The 25,801-nt window shown below is 43.7% G+C and overlaps 1 protein-coding gene across 2 annotated transcripts in view; it reads left to right on the top strand.

Annotated features, from left to right (window-relative positions):
• LOC121441856 (microtubule-associated protein RP/EB family member 2) overlaps nt 1-25,801 on the top strand; it is a 142,963-nt gene that overhangs the window by 21,482 nt on the left and 95,680 nt on the right. For both annotated transcript variants that reach the window (XM_041643179.1, XM_041643178.1), the window contains exon 2: nt 790-851. Coding sequence is in view for 1 of the 2 variants with exons in the window: in XM_041643178.1 (XP_041499112.1) it covers nt 790-851 (62 nt within the window). In the remaining variant the exon portion in view is untranslated. The remainder of the gene's footprint in view (nt 1-789; nt 852-25,801) is intronic.

Here is a 25,801-nt window from a genome sequence, read left to right as displayed (position 1 = left end):
ACAGAGTGAGTTCCAAGACAGCCAGGGCTGTACAGAGAAACCCTGTCTCTGGGGCGGGGTGGGAGAGGGAGAGAAACCAAAAGCATTCCTGAGTTGGTCATAGACAGAAAACATAGCAGATGAATCTTCAGGGAGAGAATCCAGGTGGAAGGTGGGAAGGGTCGTCTATCACTTGTTGCTGAGGATGATGGGAAAGATGGGTAAGCTGTGCATACATGCATGGCAGGTCACTTAGCAGTATCTAGTGGGACCATTAGCAGTCTCCCCTTTAGCCTCCGTGGTGGGCCTCAAAGCCAGGAGCTCCCACATCTCTTGGACTCCAGAATTGGGTCTATTCCTCATCAACTGTATGGTTTAACCTGATAGTATTGTGGAGGGAATAGTGAACTCTTAGAAAGCAAATACATTTCTGTTGTGTGTATTTTTTTCAAGTCTAGCTTGGCATTGTTTATAATGTTTATGTTGTCCAAATTAGCCAAAAACGTTTTTAGCGAAGCCCATATTGATACTAGATATAAAATAGCCAAGTTTGAGCAAGTCCAGACACTAACTGATGTTGGCACATGACACCCGAGTAAAGGCCCTGCTTCTGAGTTATCTGGTGGTGTAGAACTTTTATTATATCACACCATGCTAAGGAGACTGGGAGATTTTATCTATATCTGTCAATATACTAAAATTTCAAGTTTTCAAAGTAAAATCAGTTGGTTTTAGATATGGGCGGATGTAATGGTAGTGCTTTGAATTCTTTATTCATGACATTACTTTCTCATTCTTTTCCTCTTCCAGGGCCCCGTTTCCCAGAGGAACCATTCATTTCAACAGCCAGGGAGAGCGCCTGGATGTTCAAAGTAAGGTTTCAAGATGACCTAGCTTGTAGATGCCTTGTCTGTGGGTTAAGTTGAAGTGACTGATGCTACTGCCCAAGTAACCAGCGCGGCTTCAAAATTCCACTGCGTGGTTGAAGGCAGTGTTTGAATAAACGTGCTCCACAGAGGTGCAAGTGATATATTCACAAAGTCCTCTGAAGCACGGTCACGCCAGTGAAAGCTGAATTCGGGAGACCTTAGTAGTGGCCACTGGAGGGAGACATATCAAGATATGATGAAAATAATCCTGTGACGTTTCTAGTTATTTTTAATAGAGAAAAGTAGTGAACTTCACTCTTTTTATTTATTTATTTATTTAGCTAGTTAGTTAGCTAGTTTTATTTTATGTGCATTGGCGTCTTGCCTGCATGTATGTCTGTGTGAGGGTGTCAGATACCCTGGAGCTGGAGTTACAGACAGTTGTGAGCTGCCATGTGGGTTCTGGGAATGGAATCCAGGTCCTGTAGAAGAGCAGTCAGTGCTCTTAACCTCTGGGCCATGTCTCCAGCCTCCTCTGGCTATTTTTAAATAAATATCGTTGTGTTTGTTAGTGTTGAGAGTATAAGGTGAGCCTCTATGAAGTGAGAGGGCATGGTGAAGAAGGAAGGCAGGGATGGAAAGAGGGAAGGAAAGAAAGGAAGAGGAAGAAGGAAAAAGGGAGGGAGATGAGAGAAGGAGTGAGAGGGTCATGGGACCAATGCACCTATCATGACAAAGGCAAAGGCCCCTTTTTGTTTTCAGTTTCTGGTTTGTTTGAGACAGGGTCGTTTTGAGCTTCAGCTGTATCCCAGTGGTACCCTAAACCTCTGCCTGACAATGCCTTCAAAATTCGCCTCCAGTGGCTCCTTAGAACAAAGGAACAATTAACTAAAATTCCACCAGATGGCAATATTTGGAAAGTCATTCAGAGAGATTTCAAAGCTATACATGCGCCTTAATTGTTTCCGTGGAGACTGGTCTCAGGAAGCATCAGGTTCTACCTAGACTTCATCAAAAGTGTTTTCCTTTCCTTCATAATATCAAAAAGAATGTGTAGAAGTGTAGAGGGTGTGTGTGGAATTGTATGTGTTATTTTAACTTCTGGAATGCTAAAACTAGAAACCCATCTTCAGATAGTTGGCTCTCTCGAAAGCATTGGTATATATGACCCAAGTCTGTGAATAATTCTCCAACAGGCATTCGTCTGCATTCAAGGCTCAAATCTGTGTGTGTGACACTTTCGCTTTCACCCCCACTGTGAGAAATGCTATAGGGGTGACAGGCACTGTTGAGAGGCTCCTTTGAGAAAAGAAACCCGAACTCTGCCCCCCCCCCCCCACACACACACAGGTTACTTATCAGGAAGTCCCCTTGGTATTGCACCAAGAGAAATGTGCGTGTCCAGAACTGCCATTTGTATTGGTCTGGGATGATTAAGGGTTATCAGAGGGGATGAGCAAACCCTTTTTCACTCTCATCAAGTAGACATCCGGACCCTGAGTGTCCCAGAGCCCAGCAGACTTTAGAGCAAAGTGCGGTCAGAGTGTAGAAAGGCAGCAAAGAGAAAGTGAACAAGGAAGAACCAAGAAGAGAGTCTGCCTGAACTTCCTGTACTCCTAGGAAGCAGGCCCTGGGTGGTACAGGGGGCCTTAAATAGGTCCTGACCCTCTGGTGGATCTGTCTGGATGTCTGGGGTAATCCTAACTAACTTTCAGAGCCCTGAGAATGGACCCACTAGTACCCTGTCTGCCCTCAGAAATGTCTTCGTTTTTATCATTATCCCGCATCCCAACTGGCATGGTTGAAGTAGTAGAAAAAGATGAGCCGTTATCTAGTCTATATCTCTTTATAAATCTTCTCTCTGGAGCTATGGGACAATTTTTTAATTTTACTTTAATTTTCATACAAGTGGAACCGCTCATTAAGGAAGGTACCTGCCACGCAAGCATGAGGACCTGAGTTTTGAGTCCTAGAACCCAAGTGAAAAACCAGACACGGACTGGAATAATAACTCAGCACTTAAGAGCACTTGTTCTCGCAGAGGGTCTGGGGTTGGTTCCCAACATTCACGTGGTGGCTCATGACCATCCCTAACTCCCGTTCAGAGGGATCCAAAGCCACCTTCTGACCAGGCACACATACGTTGCACCGACACACATGCAGGAAAAATATCCATACATAAAAGCAAGTAAATAAATGTTTTTAAAATTTAAAAACAAAACCAGCTCATCAACCTTTAAAAATCCCCAATGGTAGTGGTCCACGCGTGTCATCTCGGCACTGAGGAGGCAGGAAGAGGTAGGTCCCTGGGACTCATTAGCCAGTCAGCCTCGTTTACTTGACAAGCCCTAGGCCAATGATAGACCCTGAGACCCTGACTCAAAGATGGATAGCTTCTGAGTATCTATGGTTGGCCCATGACTGCCACACGCAGGCATACCTACACATGCATGCACACTCTCCTGCCCCCCGTTCTCTCCACTCCTCCTGTTGATATTTTGTTCTCTTAGGCAGTTTCACGTCTGCTTTCATGTCATATACACACAAATGATTTACTGTATCTGAATAAGACACACCCATGGGAGAAACACCTGGTGTGAGCTTTTGTGAGGCAGACCTAACTTTCTTAATACAATTACTTCGAGGCACATGCACTTTTCCGCAAATGGCATAGCTTTGTCTTTCCTTCTTTTTTAACTTTCTATCAATTATTTATGGACTTCACATCATGATCCCACTCATCTCCCTATCCCCTCACATCTGCCCTCTGCCTTTGCAACCCCCCCCCCCACCCACCCACACATAAAACAAAATTTAAAAGTCAAACTAAGAAAAATCTCGGAATGGAAGCTGTAGTGTGATCCAACTTTGTCTTTCTTCATACCTAAAAGAATTCCACTGTGTATGTAAACCACATCTCCTTTATCTGTTCCTCCTTTAGTGAAGGACTGGTTTGGTTCCGTAGCTTAGATGTTGTGCATTCTGCTGTAATAAGCACTGAAACACAATATCTCGATGATCTGGACCTGACTCCTTCAGGGAGATGCCCAAGAGTAAGAGCAGCTCCATTGTATGGCGGATTTAAGTTTTCGGAAGCTTCCCACTAGCTTCTAAAGTAGCTGCTCTAGTTTACAGCCCAACCAGCGGTGTGCTAAGGTTCACTACTGTCTACATTATATCAGCATCTGTTGTCTGTGCTATTAGTGACCATCTGACTGGGGTGAGATGGACATTTACATTTCTCTGATGGTTAGTAAGTTGCAAATGTTTTTCCTATGTTTATTGGCTATTTGTATTTTGTATTTTAGCAATTGTCTGCTTATTGTATTAGTTTATTATTGATTGTGCTCTTTGCTTTCTTGTTTAGTTTTCGGTTCTTTGGCTGTTTTAGTGGCTGGCGGGGGAGGGGGCCGCTGGAAAGATGGCTCAGTGGGCAGAGTACTTGCTCACACAATGAGGACCTGGGTTCAGAAGTCCAGTGTCCACATAAAAAAGCTGGCATGATGGTGCATGGCTGTCATCCTGGGGCTGCTTGGCAGAGACAGGAGTGTGCCAGGATTCAATGGCAGCCAGGTTAGCCAATCAGTGAGGAGCTCCAGGTTCATTGAGAGATTGCCTCAAAAATTAGATGGAGAGGAATAGAGAAAGATCCTTGATGTAGCCCTGTGGCCTCCAGTTACACACACACACAGGCACACACAGAAATGAAAATGAAAAGTCTATATAGCTGGTGTGGATTTTCTCCCACTCTGTAAGCTGTCTCCCCTCCATTTAGGGTTCTTCTGTAGTGTAGAAACTTTCTAATGTCACAGCGTCCCATTGGTCAATTTCCAGTCTTATCTCCTGAGCAACCAGAACCAATCAGAAAGTCCTTGCCTACATCTTGAGGTCCCTGGTTGGGTCTGATCTGTCACCTTTATTTGTTTCCCAAGGGCAGAATTCTAGCATTGGGATTCCTAAGTCTTTGACCATTTCTATAATTTTGAATCTAGTTTACCACATTTATATACCACAAGGAATAGTTTTCAAACATACAGTGGGAGGTTATTATTTTCACATTTTTTTAAAATATTTATTTAGTTATTTATTATGTATACAATATTCTTTCTGCATGTATGCCTGAAGGACAGAAGAGGGCACCAGACCTCATTACAGATGGTTGTGAGCCACCATGTGGTTGCTGAGAATTGAACTCAGGACCTTTGGAAGAGCAGGGAATGCTCTTAACTGCTGAGCCATCTCTCCAGCCCCCTATTTTCACATTTTTAAAATGTGAAATCAAAAAGGCAATTTTAAGCCAGGCGGTGGTGGCGTACGCCTTTAATCCCAGCACTTGGGAGACAGAGGCAGGCGGATCTCTGTGAGTTCGAGACCAGCCTGGCCTACAAGAGCTAGTTCCAGGACAGGCTCCAAAAAACCATAGAGAAACCCTGTCTCGTAAAACAAAAAAAAAAAAAAAAAAAAAAAAAAAAAGGCAATCTTATCAGAAAGAGTAAAGAATGTATTAGTAATACTATTTTGACATATACATAAATTGCATATGAATGAGCAATGTCCTTATTACACATTTATCATGTACCTAATGTAAATGACATACAGTTTGAATCCCTAATAAAAAATATACACATAAACGACAATAATAAAATGTAGAAAATGAGACTCGCTATAGGAGAAGCCCAGCTGAAGGATTATGGACATTTGAGAGGGCATAGAGGTGAACCGAACTGAACCATGAAAACTAGTTGGTTTCAGATACACAGGGATGATGGTGCCCGTGTCCCATTCCCTCCATAAACCTCTACGGATGCCAGCTGTTTTCCAGGCTCTATGCTAACAGCTGGGGACTGAAGGTAAACAACAGAACTTCAGCACAAGCTCTTTAGTGGAGCAGAGAATCTTAAACAAACAAAACTCTGGGGTTGGGGAGGTAGCTCAGTTGGTAAAACACTTGCCTTGCAAGCATGAGGACGTGGGTTTGATCCTCAGCACCCACATGAAAAGGTGGATGTGGTAGTGCACACTTAAAATCCCTGCTGGAGAGGTGAAGACAAAGGGACCTTTAGGGCTTACCAGGCAGTCAGGACAACCCCCAAGAATGGCATCCAAGGCTGTCCTCTAACCTACACACACACACACACACACACACACACAGAGAGAGAGAGAGAGAGAGAGAGAGAGAGAGAGAGAGAGAGAGAAAGAACCTATAAGCATATGAAGTAGGCTAGCTTGTGTTATAGAAGATGAGTTGGATTGGGTGAGGGAGAGTTCTTTGGAATGCAGACTTTCTGCCACTCCTTTAGAGTTAGCTGACCTGGGCAGTGAGATCCTCAGTAAGAATGCACAGGTAGGCACAGGGTCAGCAATATCTAGGATCATGGCCCTCATCAACTGATAACTGTCTAAGAATTGCGGTGTTTCTTGTGTTTTGTGTTTTATACAGAAGAAAAAACAAATCTCACTTGGCAAATCAAATGGCAGTGTAACTTGCTCATTTTTGAGACCAGCGTTCTGGACGGAGGAGAGCTGAGTGACTTGCCTAGAGTCTGAGGGTTGGCACCTGCTGACTGGATTCCCGCTGTTCTGTGCTCACTGCTTTAAGTTTTCTCTGCCTTGTTTGTACCATTAGTTAATGAGTGGTATACGGAGAATAAACCTAAGCAATCGATGCATGCTGCATCTTATACAATAGCAAATTATTTTATTTAAATCTTTTCTTGGTTTTTTTACTTGTTTTGTGTTTTTGCTGTTGTTGTTGTTTTGGTTTTTCAAGACAGGGTTTCTCTGTAGACCAGGCTACCCTCAAACTCAGATCTGCCTGCCTCTGCCTCCCAAATACTGGAATTAAAGGCATGCACCAGCATCTCCCTGCTTTTATTTAAATTTTTAAAAAGTAATAAATGATGAGCTTTGGGAAACGAAGGGGAATTGGGAGACATTCTTACATTTGCTACGTATGCCTAGGACTCTGGAAAATGGCTCTTCTTGACCAAGCCTCACACTCTCCATCTCCAACACAGAGTCATAATACACACTGACTTTGCTGAGAGGATAATTAGAAGTAACTCACGTCCTGGATATGTTATGGATACTCTGAAATATTTTCTGTCCTGTTCCCTTCTACATCTGCTAGATCTTGAGAGGGTCCCTTTTGTTAGCTAGCGAGTTTGCCTTGTGATAAGTGGTGGACCGAGAACACAGGCATAGAACTCTCTGGAACCCTGAGGTGGAGCTTTAGGTTTTTGTTTCTGAGTCCATTAATTTTGCTTAAATAAAGAGAAGTTTCTATCCACAGTTCCTCGCTCTCTTTTTCCTCAGTAGTTCAGATTGCATGATTGTGAGCCTATTGGCAGGACTGAGGAATTCATTAATACTCTCTGTGATTTACTTTGAAATGGTTTATCAAAGACCATTGGAAAGATGGATGAGTAAATAAAGACGATGTGGCTAAGTGGTAAACAATTTCTCAATACAGCTGTTGAGTATGAATGTACTTTGTATTCTTGTATAGTTTCCCCCTTTATTTCAGGATATTTAGAATCTTCCTGGCCAATCTTTGAAGAAATAGATATTAAGTGTTCATAGACCTTTTACTATAATGCAATCGCCGCACAGGGACTGAAGAACATTTTGGGACTAGTCAGGGTCTCTGACCTCATGGAGCCCAGGAGATGGTTATGAGACAGATGGTCCCATTTACCAGCTGTGGAGTGCTGGGGTGCCCCTGACAGAGGCGACTAAGCCCCAGCTTATATGGGAAGGTCAAACAAGGCTTCCAAACTCAGTGACATCCAACCTCAGTCCAAAAAGAAAAGAGGGATGTCTAGGCGTGGGGGAGGGCATTTGGAGAAAGAGAACCATGGTAGGAAAAGCAGCTGCTTTAGAGGGTCTGTGAAAATAACAGGAGAACCATGAAGCATGACCAAGCTGGGCAGGAGTGACTAGGGACAGAGCAGGGAAGCAGCAAAGACAGAAAATTAAGAAGCCCACTTTCTATCTCAGATCTGCCCCTCTGGCAGCTGTGTAACAAACTGGATCATGGAGCAACGCAAGAATAGACACAGAAATCCAAGTGAAAGTTAATGAGCCTCTAGCTATGGTGGCTGCCTGGAGCAAGGAAATGGATGGGAGCTAGGATTGAGTCCTTGGTCAAGGACTCATTTGCATGGTCAACAGAGGAATATTCTTTAATTTAAAAAAGGTTTTCATTTATGTGGTGTGGGCCCTGCTATGGCACCCATGTGGAAATCAGAGAAGAACTTGTGAGTATTGGATCTCTTCTACCATCTGGGTTCCAAGGTTAGCAGTCTTGGTGGCAAATGTGTTTACCTGCTGAGCCATATCACTGGCCCAGCAAGGGGAAAAGTTCAGAAGATATCTGGTGACAATGGTTGTACAATGTGAGTATATCTAACATTACAAAACTGTAAAGCTAATAAGCGGTTAGCATGGCAAAAATGTATGATATATATATATATCATATACACACATATGATATACATATAATATATACATATATACCTATGTATATACACAAACACACACTTGTAATATGCACAAATTAATTACAGTTTTAGAGAAAGACAGAATAAGGCAGGAAGAAAGACTGACTTATGAAGATTAGCTGTAAACAGAGAAAGACCAGAGCCAAACTTAGATTGTGAAAGTCAAGGAAAAACAGCTTTGCAACAATGAGCAAAGAGTGGGTAGGTCCGAATGGTAAAAAAGGTGATGACTAAAAGTGCTTGCTGGTTTAGTGACAAAGAGATTTTGCTAACTGTGATTTCAATCTTGTGATCAGACTAGAAGACAGATACGAGAAGTTGAGATGTGGGGAAGAAAACAAGATACAGAGGGCACAGGATGGGGGTTATATGGAAGAGGAGGTAGAAAGATTGTCAGAGCCAGAGGACATGACACCAAGGCAAGAGTCTTCCAGACACAACAGAATTAATCCACATATGAACTCACAGACCGATACACAGGGCATGCACCAGTTCAAGCCACTGGGATCCCAGCACTGAGATGGAGAAGTAGACATAGGCTTCCACCCCTAACCAGAAGCTATCTTCAATCAGCACCCACTTGCAAAGGAAGAAAATACTTTTCTCCAATTGAATCTCACTGAGTACATTAACCACACTTAAAGGTAGGCTCCATGCCCAGCAGTAGATGACCAACACAAAAATGAATTCAGTGATATTTTGTAAACTTTTTTTCTATATGCCTTTGTTTGGGTATGTTTTGTCTTACTGGCCTTTTACCTGTATAGCATAGTTTCAGATCTTGTGGGTTTTTTCTTTTTTTAGATCTTGTGTTTTTATGGGAGGTGTTGCTTGAATTTTTTTTTCTTTCTTTTTTAACCCTGTTTTTTTTTTTCAGTTTTTGATTGCTTGCGTGTTTGCTTTCTAAAGGGAGAGAGAAAGAAAACATGTTGAGTTGGATGGATATGGGAGGTGGGAAGAATATAGGAGGATTGTGGAAGGGAAAGGCCTGATTTGAATATATTATATGAAATAGTTCTCATTTTAAAAAGAGAGAGAGACATAGAGCAGGGTTTCCCAACCTTCCTAACACTGCAACCCTTTAATACAGTCCTCATGTTGTGGTGACTCTCCCAACCATAAAATTATTTTCATTGCTACTTCATAACGTAATTTTGCTACTGTTATTAATCATAATATAAATATCTGTGTTTTCCAATGGTCTTAGGAAACCCCTGTGAAAGGGTCATTCAACCCCCAGGTTAAGAACCTCTAAGGCAGAGGGTAGGTTAAAATTATAGTCAGTCTTTCTTTTGGGGACTACCAACTCCCAAATAATGACACAGAGACTTATTATTAATTATGAAAGCTTGGCCTTAGCTTGGACTTGTCCCCAACTAGCTCTTAAAACTTAATCCATTTCTATTAATGTACATTTTGCCATATGACTTGTTACCTATCCTTCATAATGTACATCCTCAGTGTCTTCCTCATTGTCTCGCTGGTATCTCCCATGCAGCTAGATTCATCTGGAGTTCTCTGCCTAGAAGTCCCGCCTAGTCTCTCCTGTCTAGCTATTGACCACTCAGCTGTTTTTAAGGCAATCAGGTGCATTAGGCAGGCAAGGTAAAACAGCAACGCATCTTCACACAGTATGGTAAAATATCCAGCAACATAAGTACCCCTTAAGATGTTTGATTACAAAGATGAGGATGGTGAGGAACCCTTAGAGAGGAGCCAGTTTAAGATGGAAGAGATCTGAGCTATTCAAATGACATAAAGTCAGTAGAAGCGGCATTTAAAAAGTTATACACAGGGTCTCCAAGAGCAAGAGGCAATGAATGAGAGGGCATGTGTTGTTGTTACAAAGAGCAAGAAACAGTGAGATGACTGTCCTTTGATATTAGAGCTGTTAGTTGGGCAGCTAGAAACTTCAGACTGGTCTAGTGCCTTGAGTAGCTTCTGTGAAGTCAGAGGAAGACCTTGTGCTGAGGGGGAGAGGATGGGAACAGGGAGAAGGAGGGTACGGGGAGAAGGTGGGTACGGGGAGAGGGTGAGTATAGGGGAAAGGTTGGTACAGGGAGAAGGAGGGTACCGGGAGAGGGTGGGCACAGGGGGAAGGTGGGTGCAGAGAGAAGGTGGGTACAGGGAGAAGGAAGAGAAGTTCAAATGCACTGAAATGAGGGCAGGACACTGACTGGAGACGCGGTGCACTGAGCCCTAACTTCAGAGTCCATGAGGTCAGTCATGCTGTTCTTTTGGACTGTGGCTTCTCCAGCTGGGCTCAGCATTCCCCTTGAGAGACACACAACTAGCAGAGGCACACTTTATAATGCTCATCTTAAAAGAGACATGAATTCTAATCGTATGTGTGATTTAAAGTAGCCTCATACTTTATTATTTTTTTCTTTAAAATTTTGTAAGCTCAAACTAACTCATTAAAGAGTTGCTTATTTGGACTGCAACAAGATTAAAAATGGGGATTGAAACTAATTTAGCCCTGTGTTGACTATAGAGATTATTGAACACTGTCTTCACACATCTCTGAAGTTAGGCATGCTAATGAATGTTTGTAACCCCAGCCCTCCGAATCTCAGGCACCCTATTTCATCCTGTCAGAGGGTTGAAGCTGGAGAAGTGGCTCAGGGTTTAGAGCACTTGATGTTTTCTCTGGCAAAGGACCCAAGTTTAATGCCCAGCACTCAACATAGGGCGGCTCACAACTGCCTGTTAGTCCAGCTCCAGGAGATCTGATGATCTCTTCTGGCCTTCTCAGGTACCCACACACATGCAGTGTGCACAAAAAAGACATGAAAGATTAAAAACAAGGGCTGGTGTTGTAGCTCAGTGGTAGAGTCCTGGCTCAGCGTGAGCAGCCTTGAGCTTAGCCCTTAACACTGCAAGACAAAACAAAAACAAATTACTTTTCAGTCACTGGAATTAAGCACACGCAACATCACTGCCCAGCAACAAGTTTCTTAATAGCTTGCTGGGTAGCCTGGTGCTATCTCCTCCATTCAGAAGTCTGCTTGTACAGGGACTGTGGCTCCAAAGGCACCTGCTGTGTGGCATATAGAAATAAACTTGTCAGCCGCTCAGCTAACTTTCACTGTCACAGGTGGCCCTGTAGATTTTCTTTTGCATGCAGAACCAGGATTCAGGGAAGCAATAGTCTAAAGTCACTGCCATTGGCCGGCCTCTTATATCCAGTTCTCCTCCCAAGTGAGCTGCTTCAGCAGAAAGAATATCACTGACTCTCACCAGCTGCTGCCTGGGTGGCTGTATCTGTAAAAGCCCCATCCAAAAACTGTCTCCTTTTATCTGACCTCACTTTCTGATTTTACTGGCCTGGTTTGAGAGTTGGTAAAAACAAAAGAAGCAAGGAACAAATACGATAAACACTAATCATATGACATTTGTTTTCCCCCCGATCACCTTAAAAGGTCAAAGCTGAATGGTTGAGCTGCCCTGCCATGATAATAGGCATGTTCTACATCCGAGTTATCTCATTTGATGACCACTAGTCATGCATGGCCTCTGAAAATGCCAAATGCATCTCTGAAACCTGGGAATCGTACTTTTTTTCTGGGAATTGTATTTTAGACTTTATTATATGATGATTAATTCAGTGTGATCCATATGTGACCAGTGGCTCCCATTTTAGAAGCTATAGAAGCATGTGTCTGTGTGTGTGTGTGTCTCCCTCCCCCCCCTGTGTGTGTGTGTGTGTGTCTCTCCCCCTCTGTGTGTGTGTGTGTGTGTGTGTGTGTGTGTGTGTGTGTATGATTTCTCTTGGTTTTGAGATATTATCTCAGCCTATCCTTATAGGCCAAGCTAGCTGGTCAGTGCCCAGGGACCTGTGTCCAAGAACTGAATTCCTAAGCATGTACTACCATGCTGGTTTTATGTAGGTACTGGAGATCAAACTTAGGTCCTTCTACTTATACAGGAAAAAAACTTGCTGACCAAGCTCCCTCCCCAACCACAGAAACAAGCTTAACTAGAACTGGAATTTTGAAAATGAATTGTGAATAGTGCCACCCAGGAAGGTCAGCCCAGACTGTTGGCCACAAAGGTCTGACCTGGTCCTGCCATCAGCAAAAAGAATGATAGTGAAGGGATCCTTGTCATATAAAAGTATATGTCAGGGAGAGCGGCAGATCTGAGCAGCATCATAGTGGGCTCACCTTCCTTTCTGCCCGAATGCCAGAGTGCTATTACAAAGGGCTAAGCATGGGAGAACGAATTTATTTGGTGCCTACTGTGTGCTAGCATTCTGTATAATAGCCTGATGTACGCTACCCCATGGTTTCTTGACCCTATGTATCTCATATGAAATCTTTAATGCTTTTTAAGTATGGAAATAGAGTTTCAAATGGATGAGTAACGTTGCTGTTCAAGACTTGTCATTTTAAATAGTAAGTCCCGCTGGGAATCCAGGTTAGAACCCAAGCAGAGACGAATCCACACCTCATTATCTCCAACATGTACAGACAGGCAGTGTCCTCAGCTAGATGCTCATGCTTAGAGACAGGGCTTCTAACCTGGGACTGAGGCAGAGTAGGGAAAACACAGTCCAGATCATGTTACTGTCCTCTGTTCCTCTGCCCCCATCCATCTCCTGTCTCCTGTTCTTCCTCCTTTCCCTACCACTTCAGTCCTTACGTTAGCTCTTCTTTGCTCTAATAGAAGATGTAATAGAAGACAACTGATTGTTCTATTAAGACTACTCAAGAAAGAAAGTCATATTACATCACCTTAGTTTTTATCTAGGTGCTTACATGTACTTATATATTACAATAAATATATAGTATCATCTATAACCACTTAATTAGTTGTCACAAAGATCCTACTGGTTCTTGCATACTTTCTCATTGTCTCTCACGTATAGGATTTTTTTCCTGCTTTTATAGTGTTTTCAAATTTCTCACTAATAAAAATAGTGTAGAAGGGTTGGAGAGAGGCTCAGTGGTTAAAAGCACTGGCTATTCTTCCAAAGGACTCAGGTTCAAGTCCCAGCATCCACATGGCAGCTCACAAGTGTCTGTAACTCCAGTTCCAGGGTATCAGGCAGCCTCTTCTTGCTTCCAGTGACACCAAGCATAAATGCCATGCATAAACATATATACAAGGAAAACACTCACTCATACAAAAAATAATGATAATAGATTTTTTAAAAAATAAAACACATCCATCATCTTAGAATTGGCTATTTGTTGCTCTCGTCGATCTAGCCATGAACGTCTCCTCAGTTAGCATGACCTCCTACACCACACAGCTGTATCCATGGCCTCCTGTTGTACATCGCTTCTCTAGAGCCCTTTGTCCCTGCATCTGCTGCATCGTGCATTGCATCCCTAGAGCCGCCCATCCCCTGTGTCCGCTACTGTTGTCCTTCACACCTCTTGAGCCACGTGTGCCCTGTGTCTACGACTGTGTGGCCTCCGCTTTGCTTGTCTTTTCACTCCAGTACTCATCCACATTCCACTCAGCTGCTGTTAGACCTTGTGCCCATTCCAGCACCTCACTGTTTGCTTCCTGTTGTATCCTGGGTAATTTTGCGTGCTGCTATGCAGATTGACAACTGCAGAATGAGACCCGGTTTATAGCCTCACAAACCACCATTTAACCAGCCTAGCACTGTTTGCTGTAGGGAGTCTGTTTTAAGGTTAACTTTTATATATTATAAACATTGGTTGTAAATAGTTACATAAAACCCCTAAGTAGGTTCAGACCTGTTCATCCCCACATCCCCTGAGAATTCAGTTTTTATTATGCTATGAACTTCCTGATTGGATATTACCTCTGATTTTAAAAACTCTTCACACGCCTTATTTTTACTTTGCAAATGTAATAGTCTCCATAGCCATAGATGATACATCTTAACTACTCTGCAGATTATCGGGCACTTGGTATGTGCTTCTGAGTGCTGTAGCATCTGTACAGGCTCAGCATCACATGGCCTGCTCCTTGTACTGTAGATGACATGGGCTGTCAGCATCCCTAACCTCAGATATCACTCAGCTTCAAGTGAGCACATTCACACATTTGTCTGTGCCCTGGCATTAGCTGTGCCTCTGTGCTAAGAGACAGTACTTCACAAGAGTCCCCGACCGTCAGGTTAAGAGCCAGCTGCCCTAGAGACTTAAACAGCAAAGGTTAAAAAGAGCCTGTGAGTGCCTCCTGGAAAGACTTGATTCTAGGTCGTCAGGTCTTCCTGTCTGCCTGCTGTGAATGCTGGCTTATTCTGTTATGACTCTGTATGTGCTTGCTAGCATTGATCTCAGGGAATTCTGGTGTCTTTGTTGTTAGTTTTCCTCCTGGAGAGTGATATGTCTCAGGCCCATATAGCATTCATTTCTTTGGTTTATAAAGTAGACTAGACTATTAACATCCTTTTCCATACTTGGTCTAGAGAAAAACTTGCCTTACTTTCCATAAAATACAAATTGAGAGCTTACAACATTGTATAATGGCATTATTACTTCCAGCAAGGAGCCACAGACATCACTAATGGTGTCTTGGAGAGAAACTGTCCAATCGCTTTGGATCTCTGCTTAGGGCAACACAGTCTCCCAACAATAAAATAAAACTTACTGGATTTCATGACATTCATTTATTTAAACGAATGACCACAAATGTTGATATTTTCATTGTGTATTAAGATATCAAAATTTAAAGCATTATTTTTAAATTTCAAATCTATTTAAGAAAAGTTATTTTGGATTACACTACCATAAAGGGAGAGAAGAGAATTGTGGTCAGGAAACTGGCGTTTGCTAGCACAAAGATTGAGATCATATGCCTGGAAGCTGTTCCACCACGCTTTTAACTGTAGAGAACCGGGGTTATTTTATTACAGTCTTTGAGCCTTGGCTGCCTTTGTAAAGTAGCAGGTAACGAGGAGAAATGACAATCTAGGCATAAGTCATCCAAAGAGTTGGGAAAGCAGGGAAATAACGCAGGACTGAGCGAGAAGGAGAAGCCAGGGTGGGATCTAACTGTATAGAGTCTCAGACACCAGACTGTTTTAACTGTTTTAAGGTTTGTATTTTAGGGCATGGGGTAAATTATCAAACAAAATGCAAGTGCCCTCCCTAATGTGGTAGTTTCAATGTAATTGAACCCCATAATCTCATAGGGAGTGGCACTATTAAAAGTTGTGCCTTTGTTGGAGTGGGTGTGGCCTTGTTGGAGGAAGTGTGTCACTGTGGGAGCAGGCTTTAAGGTTCCCTATGCTCAGGATACCATCCAGTGTCTCAGTTGATCTCCTGTTGTCTTCAAGATGCAGGACTCTCAGTTCCTTCTCCAGCACCATAGCTGCCTGCATGTTGCCATGCTCCTCGCCGTGATGATAACGGACTGAGCCTCTGAAGGTGTAAGCAAGCCACCCTCAATTAAATGTTTTCCTTTTAAGAGTTGCCGAGGTAGAAAAACAAAAGAAAACAAAACAGTATCCCAGTACTCAGGAGGCAGAGGCAAACAGATCTCTGTGAGTTTGAGGTCAGGTGGTCTACAAAGCAAGTTTTAGGGCAACACGGAGAAACCCCAGTCTTGAACCAGCCCCCCCCCCCGAAAAAAAAAAGAAGAAAAGAAAAAGAGTTGCTGTGGTCATGGTGTCTCTTCACTCTTGAAACAACAGAAACCCTAAGACGCCCAGCCAAACTGGCTTTAGTCTCGTCAGGTGTGGTGGCTTGGGGTACAGCAGCAGGCTGAGCCCTACAAGTCTGAAATTGACCTGATCTACAGTGAGATCCTGTCTTAGAACAAAGTAAAGAAAAAAACAGAGAAGTTCCATTTAGATATGGCTTTGGCTCCACCTTCTTTAGCTCTTCCACTGGGTTTGATTTGGTCACACTACTGTGTGCCTGTGTTGGGAATACCACACTGAACCACGTTAGTAGTTACATGCTATGGGAACTCCTTCAGCCAATAGCCTTTAAGATACTGTGAGGTTTACCCCTAAGTAAAGAAACCTTTATTATACTTCATTCTGAGCTAGTGTGAGACTATTTTATTATCATCTACAGTTATAGCTAGTACATGGTGTTAAAATTAAGGCAATTACTGAAAAACAACGAGGCTGGGCATCATGGGGCACAGCAGTTACAAAGACACTACCACGCCCAGATAAAGCATCATGTTTAGCCAAAATCTTCAAGCAAGAAAGCTTCAGCACTTCAGGTTGACAGTGTCTGGCACACAGTCATATAGCTTTCATTGATTTGACTTGTGAGTTGGGACAATACCCTCTCTCCCTGTAACACAGGCCAGGTGGAACTTATGACAGCCCTCTTCCTCGACTTCCCTGAGATTAGAGGGCTGTGCTTCCACCTGTGACGTAACTGATTCTTACTTGGCTCTTTGTTAGGTCTTTTTTTCCTGTTATAAATGACCGCGGGGTAAAATTAAAGCATAGAAATACAGGGTTCCTTTGCTTGTAAAGAGAGAAAGGAAAAATCAAAAGAAAAGTGGCAGGTCTTCGGGGACACAGGAAACTGCCTTTCTTTCTGTTTAGACACACTCAGCTTCTCACCTTGGCTTTGCTCACAGAGCTGTGTTTCTTCTCTTAATCGGGATGGGTCCTTTGCCTTTGTACAGGGCATGCCTTAAGCCCAGATCCGCCACTGTTTCATAACCACTGTAAAGTCAGTTGGCTGCACTCCACAGCACCATGTCCAAACGTCAGGAAACGGTTTTCAAGTGATGTTAGCGTGGGAGGAGCCTACTTTGCAGCGGCTTGCTTAGCCAGAGCTGAGCGCCTTGCATGCAGGCTGCTAAATTCCACTGGTTCTGTCTAAAGGGATCAGCCAAAGAAACTGGTTGTTTTGTGTTTTCGTTTTGTTTAACTTGCCAGCTAGCCTCAGCATTTACTCTCTGTGGAACTTAAGTGGTCTAGTCATCAGAGGAAATAGCAACGTTCTGAGTCCTTATGTCTCCCAACCAATGGTTCCTATGAATTTTTAAGCTGTTTCAGGCTGCTGAAAACCTTGTGTATCTGCCTTTAATGATGTAATCTGGTTACATCATTGTAAAGATGAGGCTGCGGTGGCTGAACAGTCCAGGCTCTCTCGTCCTCTCTCAGGAGAAAACACTGCTGTACTGTGAAGTGCACATCATTGCTTTGTTGTTTTGTTTTTCAAGACAGGAATTCGCTGTGTAACAGCCCTGGCTGTCCTGGAACTCTCTCTGTAGACCAGACTGGTCACAAACTAACAGAGATCTGCCTGCCTCTGTCTCCTGCCTCTGTCTCCAGCGTGTTGGTATTAAAGGCATGTGCCAGCACACACTTACATCACTGCAATTCATTTGACTAATTTGCTGTCGTCTCCCTTGCTTCATAATGGAGCAGCTAAAGTTCTTTCCAAATGGTACTCAGCTGACAGGGCCCAGTAGAAAAATGAAGAACAATTTCTACCCAAGCACTCAAGAAAGATTCGAATAGAGGAGTCTTCACTAGTGCTGATACCTGGAAATAGATCTAATGCCTCCCATCCAAAGGCCACCAACTATGTCTCTTAATCCTACGTAGTTGAGCAGGAGGAGTAAATTCTAAGGTAGGTTGCTTAGGGCCAAAAAAACTAAGGTAAGACTTGGAAAGTTTATCTTGAAGCGACAGGAGACCACTGGAGATTTCTTAAAAAGGAGGGAAGAGACATAGAGGTGATGTGTAGATTCAGCCAGAAGAAAGGAAGCAGCTCTCCAGAAGGACTCACAAGCTTCAGGAAGAGGGGTGCAGAGTAGCCTGTGAGGTGTGGGAGAGGGGAGGAAGGGATGCCCAAGGTCAGATAAAGGAAGAGCTACAGTGATGAAACCAGGGGGCTGAGGGGAGCTGGGATACGACAAGAGACTGGGGACAGGATACGGCCTGAAGGATCAAAACTGACCACTGGTTTTAAGTCCAGCTCAGAAGGTCTGGAAATGCCAAGGGGAGAAGAATCCTTGCCAAATGCTGTAGGGGCCAGTCATGCTTCTCTGTCTTTAGAAATGGGAAATGGTAGTTAGAAATACAGATGCCGTAGCCCAGGCCCGTGTTTTTACTACGTGCCTCTGGAAAGCCAGACGGAGCCTTGGTTTTTCCCCTCACTGCTGGGGCAGGTCCCTTCCTTGGACATTGCACACCGCCAACAGGGCCTGTTTTCTGCTGACTTTCCTGTCCCTGCTACCATGGTATTTAGCAGCACTGCAGAAAACTTGGTGTGGCCTGCAGCCCTTCACCTGAACCTGGGCCCCATGCTAAGGTGACTCAACAACCTCCCAGGGCTTTGGCATCCAGACATAAGCAGAAAAGTTTCTCTCCGACCTTAGACTCTGAAGCTGTGAGGTGTGGCTGGAGAGGAGGAGAGGCAGAGCAGGGCTCTCCCTTAGTGACACAGAACACACTTAGTCTCCAGCCAGTCACCGAGTCCTGTGGCTCACATTGGCAACCTTCAGGTCTAAGTATGCCAGTGATTCAGGTCTAAGTATGCCAGTGATTTCAGCTTTGCATACTTGAAAGTTACTTTTGAGGCTGACGAGGTTTTCTTCTGTGTGTTATTCTGTCTGGTTGGAGCTTATACATCAGACTCAGGACTCAGTCTCGAGTGTGGCTTTCTTTTCTTTGATATTTCTGCTTTAAAAGGCCTATGCTCTGGGCATAGGAAGAGAGAAGGCAAGTCAGAGTGTGTGTGGTTTAGCAGAATGTTCTTTCCAAAGATGGCCACTAGGGTCTCCTCCTGTTGTGGGTATCTAGGATGTTCCTCTTCGATCCAAGGGGACCTTTCCGGCTGCCTGGACCAGGTGTGTGGAAATGATGGGCTGTGATTTCTAGAATGCCCTTTGGCCTGTTCTTTATCACTTGGACCCTAGCTGCTGTGCTACGAGGGAGTCCATGCCTTGTAGAAAGCCTTGTCTAGGTGTTCTAACTATAGCTACAACTAAATTCCTAACAAAAAGACATCACTCCTCACGAGACTGAGGAAACCTTACTGACTTCAGAAGTCAGCTATCCCTTGACTACAGCTGTGTGAGGAACTGTGACAATCTCCCAGCTAAGCCCAGTCAATGTCAAGACTTAGGGCAATAACAAAATGCTGGCTGCCTTAACCCGGCAGAAGTATGGCGGAACCAACGGGGTAGCGTGGCATAAGAGAACACCTCAGAACTGGCTAGTTTGTGTTATTCTCATGGTTCCTAACTCAGATATTAAGGGCACAGCTAGGCATGTGTCCCTGTGGGTTGGCCTTGGTGACAGGCTTCTTCTTCAGTCACAACTCTGGATCCCTGGAATTCTGTGCAGTTTCTCCCCCTTCCTTCCTCCCTTTCTTCTTGGAGTCTCATCCTCAGGGTCTCTGCACACAGTGTGGTGGTCCCCAGGGAAGCGGGCTTCTGGGGGGGGGGACAATGACTGCTGGGGCGCTGAAGCAAAAGCTGCCACCAGATCTTGGTCTAAAGAAAGAAGAGGCTGGAATTATATCTATAAAACTGTAAGATCCTTCCAGATTCAAGGAGATGAGAAAAAGTCCACTTTCTTGAGGGGATGAGTGGCAAAAAAGATAATTATGACCACAGGGGACAAAGTAGAACCAAAGCTAACATGTCAACATGTTGCCTCACTAGAAATCTTGCTTTATGAATGAAGATGCTAAAGCTAAGAGCAGGTAAACAGTTTGGCCAGGGTTGGATAACTTGCAAGTAAGTACTGGCACTCAGGCTCAAATGTAAATCTGAAATCTAACCAGGAATTTTCTCTACTTTGCTATTCTTTCTATCAGAATTATGAGATATATATCATTTATGCTGTTTTCTTAATTCTCTAGTGCTGTCTTTAATAAGGAATCACACACACACACACACACACACACACACACACACATTGTAGCTCTATACGTCTTGGGCCATAGTTCTATCACTGAACCACCCTCATAGCCAAGCTCTGCTAAACCACCAGATGTTGTAGAATATCACTTTAGCTAAGCAAAGATGTGTTGCATTTGTTTATGCTACATTTGTTTAATGATATAAAGATGTGTTGCTTTGCCTGCCTAAGGCACCTGATTGATGCTAAATGGCCAATAGCTAGGCAGTAGAGTGATAGGTGAGACTGGCAGGGAGAGAAAATAAGTAGAAGGGGAATCTAAAAAGAGAACGAGAGAGAGAGAGAGAGAGAGAGAGAGAGAGGCCCCATAAATATACACAGAGAGAGAGAGAGACCTCACAAACACACCCACATACACACACAGAGAAGAGAAGAGAACAAGGGAGAAAGGGAGATATACTTGGGGCTAGACAGACAGACAGACACCAGACAAACACTGAAGAAGCAGGAAAGTAGGATATTCAGAATGAAAGAAAGGGGTGGTGGGAGGGGGGAAGAACCCTGAGGCAAAACACAGATAGGAGGAAACTGGTTAATTTATGTTTAAAAAAACTAGCCACAAACAAGCTTAAACTGAGACTGAGCATTCATAACTACTAATAAGTCTCTGTGTCATGATTTGGGAACTGACAGCCCGAAGAGAAAGCCTCTCCACTCAGGTTCAAAGAACTATTTAATTCCACAGAAGGGTGGAACAGTAATATTCTCTGCACGCAGGCCCATTTCTTATTGGGGATGATTCCTTGAACACTGACGGGAGGGCTCAGAGTAGGCTGGAATGCGGCCTGGAGGGCATTGAGAAGATGGTTGAATTACAGTTAATCCTGAGAATTGAGTGAGTCTAGGTGCGTCAGCTGACTGATGATTCATTGGGTCTCTCTATAAGTGGTTAAGACTGAGTGAAACTGGGATTCTGGGCTGGAGAGAGGAAGATCTGGGTTAAGATCACTGGCTGCTCTTCCAGAGGACCTGGGCTCAGTTCCTGGCACCCACGTGACAGCTCACAACCGTGTATAACTCCAGCTCTAGGGAATCTGGCTCCCTCTTCGACCTCCTCAGACACAGATACACATACAGACCAAACACTTGCACACATGGAGTAAAAGAAAGCAATTCTTTTTTAATTAAAAGATTGAGATGCCTTCCGATTTCCGGGTCTGATTTGTTTAGATAAAAGTGTGACACGGAAGCTTCTTGAAGGTGGCCCACTGTTTTTGTGTGCTTCCCTCTATGAGTAGACCCTCGCGTCAATGCTTACAATTTATGTGTGTGTTCTGTAGATGCTGGGTCAATACAGATTAAAAACATGAAGACAGGCTGGGTGGTGGTGGCACACATCTTTAATCCCAGCCCTCAGGAGGCAGAGACACGTGGATCTCTGTGAGTTCGAGGTCAGCCTGGTCTACAGAACGAGTTCCAGGTTGAGCTCCAAAGCTTCAGAGAAAGCCTATCTCGAAAAAACCAACTAACAAACCAAACAAACAAACAAACAAAAAAAAAAAACAAAGCAGAAAACATGAAGACACTGGGTACTCCAAGATCTAATTAAAGCCATTTCTGATGAAGCAAGCTATGAACACTAATTAAAACATTTCTGGTAGAAATTTAGTCTTACTTCATAATTTCCAGTTGCATTCCTTTTTTTTTTCTCCATAATGAAGTAAGATGCTTTAATTTTCTTCTCACGGATTTTATTTGGATGAGGTCAGGAATTGGGGGATTCCTCTCCCATTACTTGTGCTTTCAGCAGCCTCCCTCTGTGGCCTTGACACACTGTAAAGAGGTGTCCCAGAGCCACAACTCTGCTGCTACACACCAGGCTTGACAGAGGGGGCCCAGGCTCACGAAGCCCTTCCCTCCTAGCATCCCGCCTCTTGCCCTGGGCTTTGAGTGGTTCTGAAAGTCTACGGACTGGTACCTGATACTGCAGCTTCCCCACTCCTCTGGCCTTCTTGATTGCATCAAGGAGTCTCTTCGCTGGGTTTCAACTTTGCAGGATCAGATTTAACAAATAAAGCTCAATAGGTTGGCTGACATTTGAGAACCCCTGAGGAAATCTTCTCTTGAAAGCCTTGGAATCTTCTGGAAGGTTATTGATTTGTTAGTGATACTTAGAACCTCTTCATGTCTTTCCCTATTGGACTGAGCCCTGCATGCTCCTACCACTTTTAAGACGTCCTATCTAGTAACTCCATGAAGATATGTTCCTATTTTAGCATGGAAATAAGTGGGAGGAGGAAATAAAGGAATTTCATAAATTCAGACACAGGCACATTTTAGCGAACACATCCAAATAGCCATGTCTAGAGCTGGATGGGTGAATTACAACATCTTGGCATAGTAAAAACGAAAACAGATTTAAACTTTGAATACAAATACCAAAAAATGCCTGTGGTCTCCTCTGCTTTCAGAAGGCATCCAAGAGATGGGCACTGCTAGCTGAGGCTCACAGTGAACTAAAATCATTAATCACAATAAATCAGGGTAGAAAAATCGTTCTTTCTCTCTCTCAATCATAGACACTGGTAACCCAAAATCCTAGTGTTTCTTCCTCTACCCTCTAGCTTTTTTCTCTCTCGGCCATAGCTTGTTTCTGTCCTCATTTCTTCTAATCCCTCGTCCCCTGGAACATTGGTCTCCTGCTTAGCCTCTGACTTCAGGGCTCTCTGCCTCTTAGCTGGACCTCACTTGACATTCCTTGCTTCCTACATTCCTCGGACCTTCTGCAGCTCGCCCCTCCCCCTCACTGACCTGGATTCCGCATTCCTCCTCTCGGGTTAACCAGACCCCAGCTTGAAAGGTGAGTCCAGCAAGCCAAAGAAGACTCTCTGACTCTCTGACATATGACAGGCTTGCTCATGCCCAGCTCTGCCACATCCCGGCTGCTGATCTTGTGAAGTCATCTAGCTAGTTACCTCCTTGACAAATGGGACTTCAAATAGCCCGTTTCTTTGACGTTTCTTTGAGGATGAAAATACCGACACACTGTAAAGCATAACATTTGGCCCATAAAAAGCACTGAAATATTAGGTGCTGTTCTTGCTATAATTAGGGAGCATTCCACATGTGTGCCCACACTGCTAACACTACTACATATGAACGGTCTCCAACGTTGGCTTTAAGCCAAAGACTTTTACAATGAATTTTCAAAGCCCTGCACATTGTGGCCTCTCTGTGATTTTTCTGACCTCATTGCCAACAGCTGTCTCCCTGCTCTCTGCACCACACAAGCACACACACTCCCTCTGCCACAAAGGCACCTTACGGCCCTCTCCCACCTCAGGGCCTTTGCACTTGCTGTGGTCCACACCGCTCTCCCTCTCTTCCAAGTCACAGGATCAGTATCATCACTGTGGCAATGCCGGCCCCGAGCAGCCCATTTAAAACCGTCCCATCGTTTCTCCCAGCTTTATATTTTCCTGCAGCGTTTACCACCATCTGACACACTGCTTCTAATCTCTCTTCACCCCACCCAATACACATCCTTGAACACATCATGAACGCAAGTTCATGAAGGCAAGGGATTTTGTCTGTGTATTTGTTTCTCCAATGCCTAAATTAGCCTGGCACACAGTAAGTCCTCAGTAAGTACTCGCCAAAGAAAGGTTAAGCCCTCAGACAAACACTGGTATCACAGTGGGTTTTCCTTGGTTTCTGCAAGCATGGTTGCTTGGTTTCTGTATTCGTGTGATAATAAATGTTTCACTATGTTTATTACTCTGTATTTCTCTAGAGAATGTGTTTAACGCTCTGAGATTTAACCAGATGCTGTAGTTCAAAAACACATTTTATTTAATGGACTGGAACTTGACATTGTAGATTTGATTGAATGACTGCAAAAATTGTAATGTTCTGCAAATGTTTGAAAACTGCATCCCCATCGTGTTAAGTTACTCCAAAAAAAAAACTAAACCTTTTGAAAATTTAAGAAAAAGTAAATTAGAGAAAACTCAACACAGAACTCTTACCATCTTATATGATGGAATGAATAATCTATATTTTAACATCATGCAAATCTTGCTATTTTGCTGGCACACTGGAGACCTGCAAAACCCTGCCTTCTGGATAAATCCACTAAGCTATTGGCATGGCTCATAACCTACATGCAAAGACCAATGATCTCAAAAGTCGGTACTAGGGGCTGGAGAGATTACTCTGCAGTTAGGAGAGCCTGCTGTTCTTCCAGAGAACTTGAGTTTGGTCTGAAAAAGAGGTTAGTCATTTGTTTGGGTCTTTCAAAAAGGCCAGTACTCCAGCACTTGTGAGACAGAGGTAGGCAGATCTCTGTAAGTTCAAGGCCAGTCTGAACTACATAGTGAATTCCAGGATAGTCAGAGCGACATAGTAAGAATTTGCCTCAAACCAAACAAAACAAAATGCCAGTTCTGGAGGAACAAACTCATGTAGGTTAGTTCTGAAAAGGTCTTTCCGAATCTGGGAAAGAACATTTATCAACTTTGATTAAATAAATTGTATTGTCTAAAGCCAGGAAGCATGCTTGTATCACGAAATTCTTACCAAGCCCGTAGGAAACACCAATCAAATCCAAATTCTCTTCTATATCACTAATGTGATTTCAGGACAGCGCCACTGGCCAGCAGATCATGTACTTACTCACTGATGTAATGTGGAGTGTGTAGCGTATTGTAAGTCACTGGTAAACAGAACCTCCCATTTGAAATAATAGAGGACGCACATGTGAGAATGGCCTGTCCTAGGGCAGCAGAGGCCACTGCCAAGTGGAATCTCCTGTCTGTATTTGGAGAAGCCTCCCTCAGAGGTGGTGCCACACCTGTGAACGCCTCTGATGGTGATGAAGATCAGCATCCACAAACACGGGAAGCCTGGAAAAGGCTTGATGATGAGAAGGCACTTCCAGGATGGAATCGGGTTCCTAGCCAGTCCTGGTCCATCCAGTGGGTTATGTTAAATTTTGGATTTTTATTTATTTATTTATTTGTTTGTTTGTTTTTGTTGGTTCTCAAATCCAAGGCAATGCAGAGAGAAGAGAAGAGAGAGAATAGCTCTGCCAATATGCCATTGTTGATGTTCCTGTCCTGAGAGAACTCCTAGCTTGGTGTCCTATCCAGTCATCTTTGTGTGTATCTGGTAGATGAAGCCTTTGGCTATTACTCTCTGGCCTCTGGGTCTGCCTGAGAAACCCTGCGTGCCCAACATACATTTCAAATACCTTGAGTTTTTATTTGCTTGTTTTAGCTTTGGAGGGAGTGGACACTGAAAAGTTTTTGTGCCCTGATAAACCTCTCAGCCGACACAATAATCCAAATCAGACCAAATCAAACCAAATTAGAAAAAGCCCAGGTTTAATGGATACTAATGCTTCCAGGCCCCCAGAGAGAAGATGGGAAGGAAGACCAGAAAACCACGTATTTGTTCTCGGGGCATTTTAAATACTCTGTGGGAGTAGTCTTGAGCCTCGCCGTGGAGGGGTCATCATTTGGTAGGCTTTCTCGGAGGTAGAGTCTGGATTGAGGCAACTCCCAGGGGAGGGGGCTTGGGATGGAACTTTCACTCAAACATTCCAGGCCCTTTGGATATTTGGATGCCAGGGGCAGAGGTGAAGCTTCCACCCAAACAGACACTGACTCCTCTAG

This window comes from Microtus oregoni, unplaced genomic scaffold, assembly GCF_018167655.1.
Source record: "Microtus oregoni isolate MIOR12 unplaced genomic scaffold, Mior012 000082F_ref0000272, whole genome shotgun sequence".
NCBI classification, from domain to species: Eukaryota; Metazoa; Chordata; class Mammalia; order Rodentia; family Cricetidae; genus Microtus; species Microtus oregoni.
The sequence above is the reverse complement of the archived record's forward strand: the minus strand, read 5'-3'. Positions and strand labels throughout refer to the sequence as shown.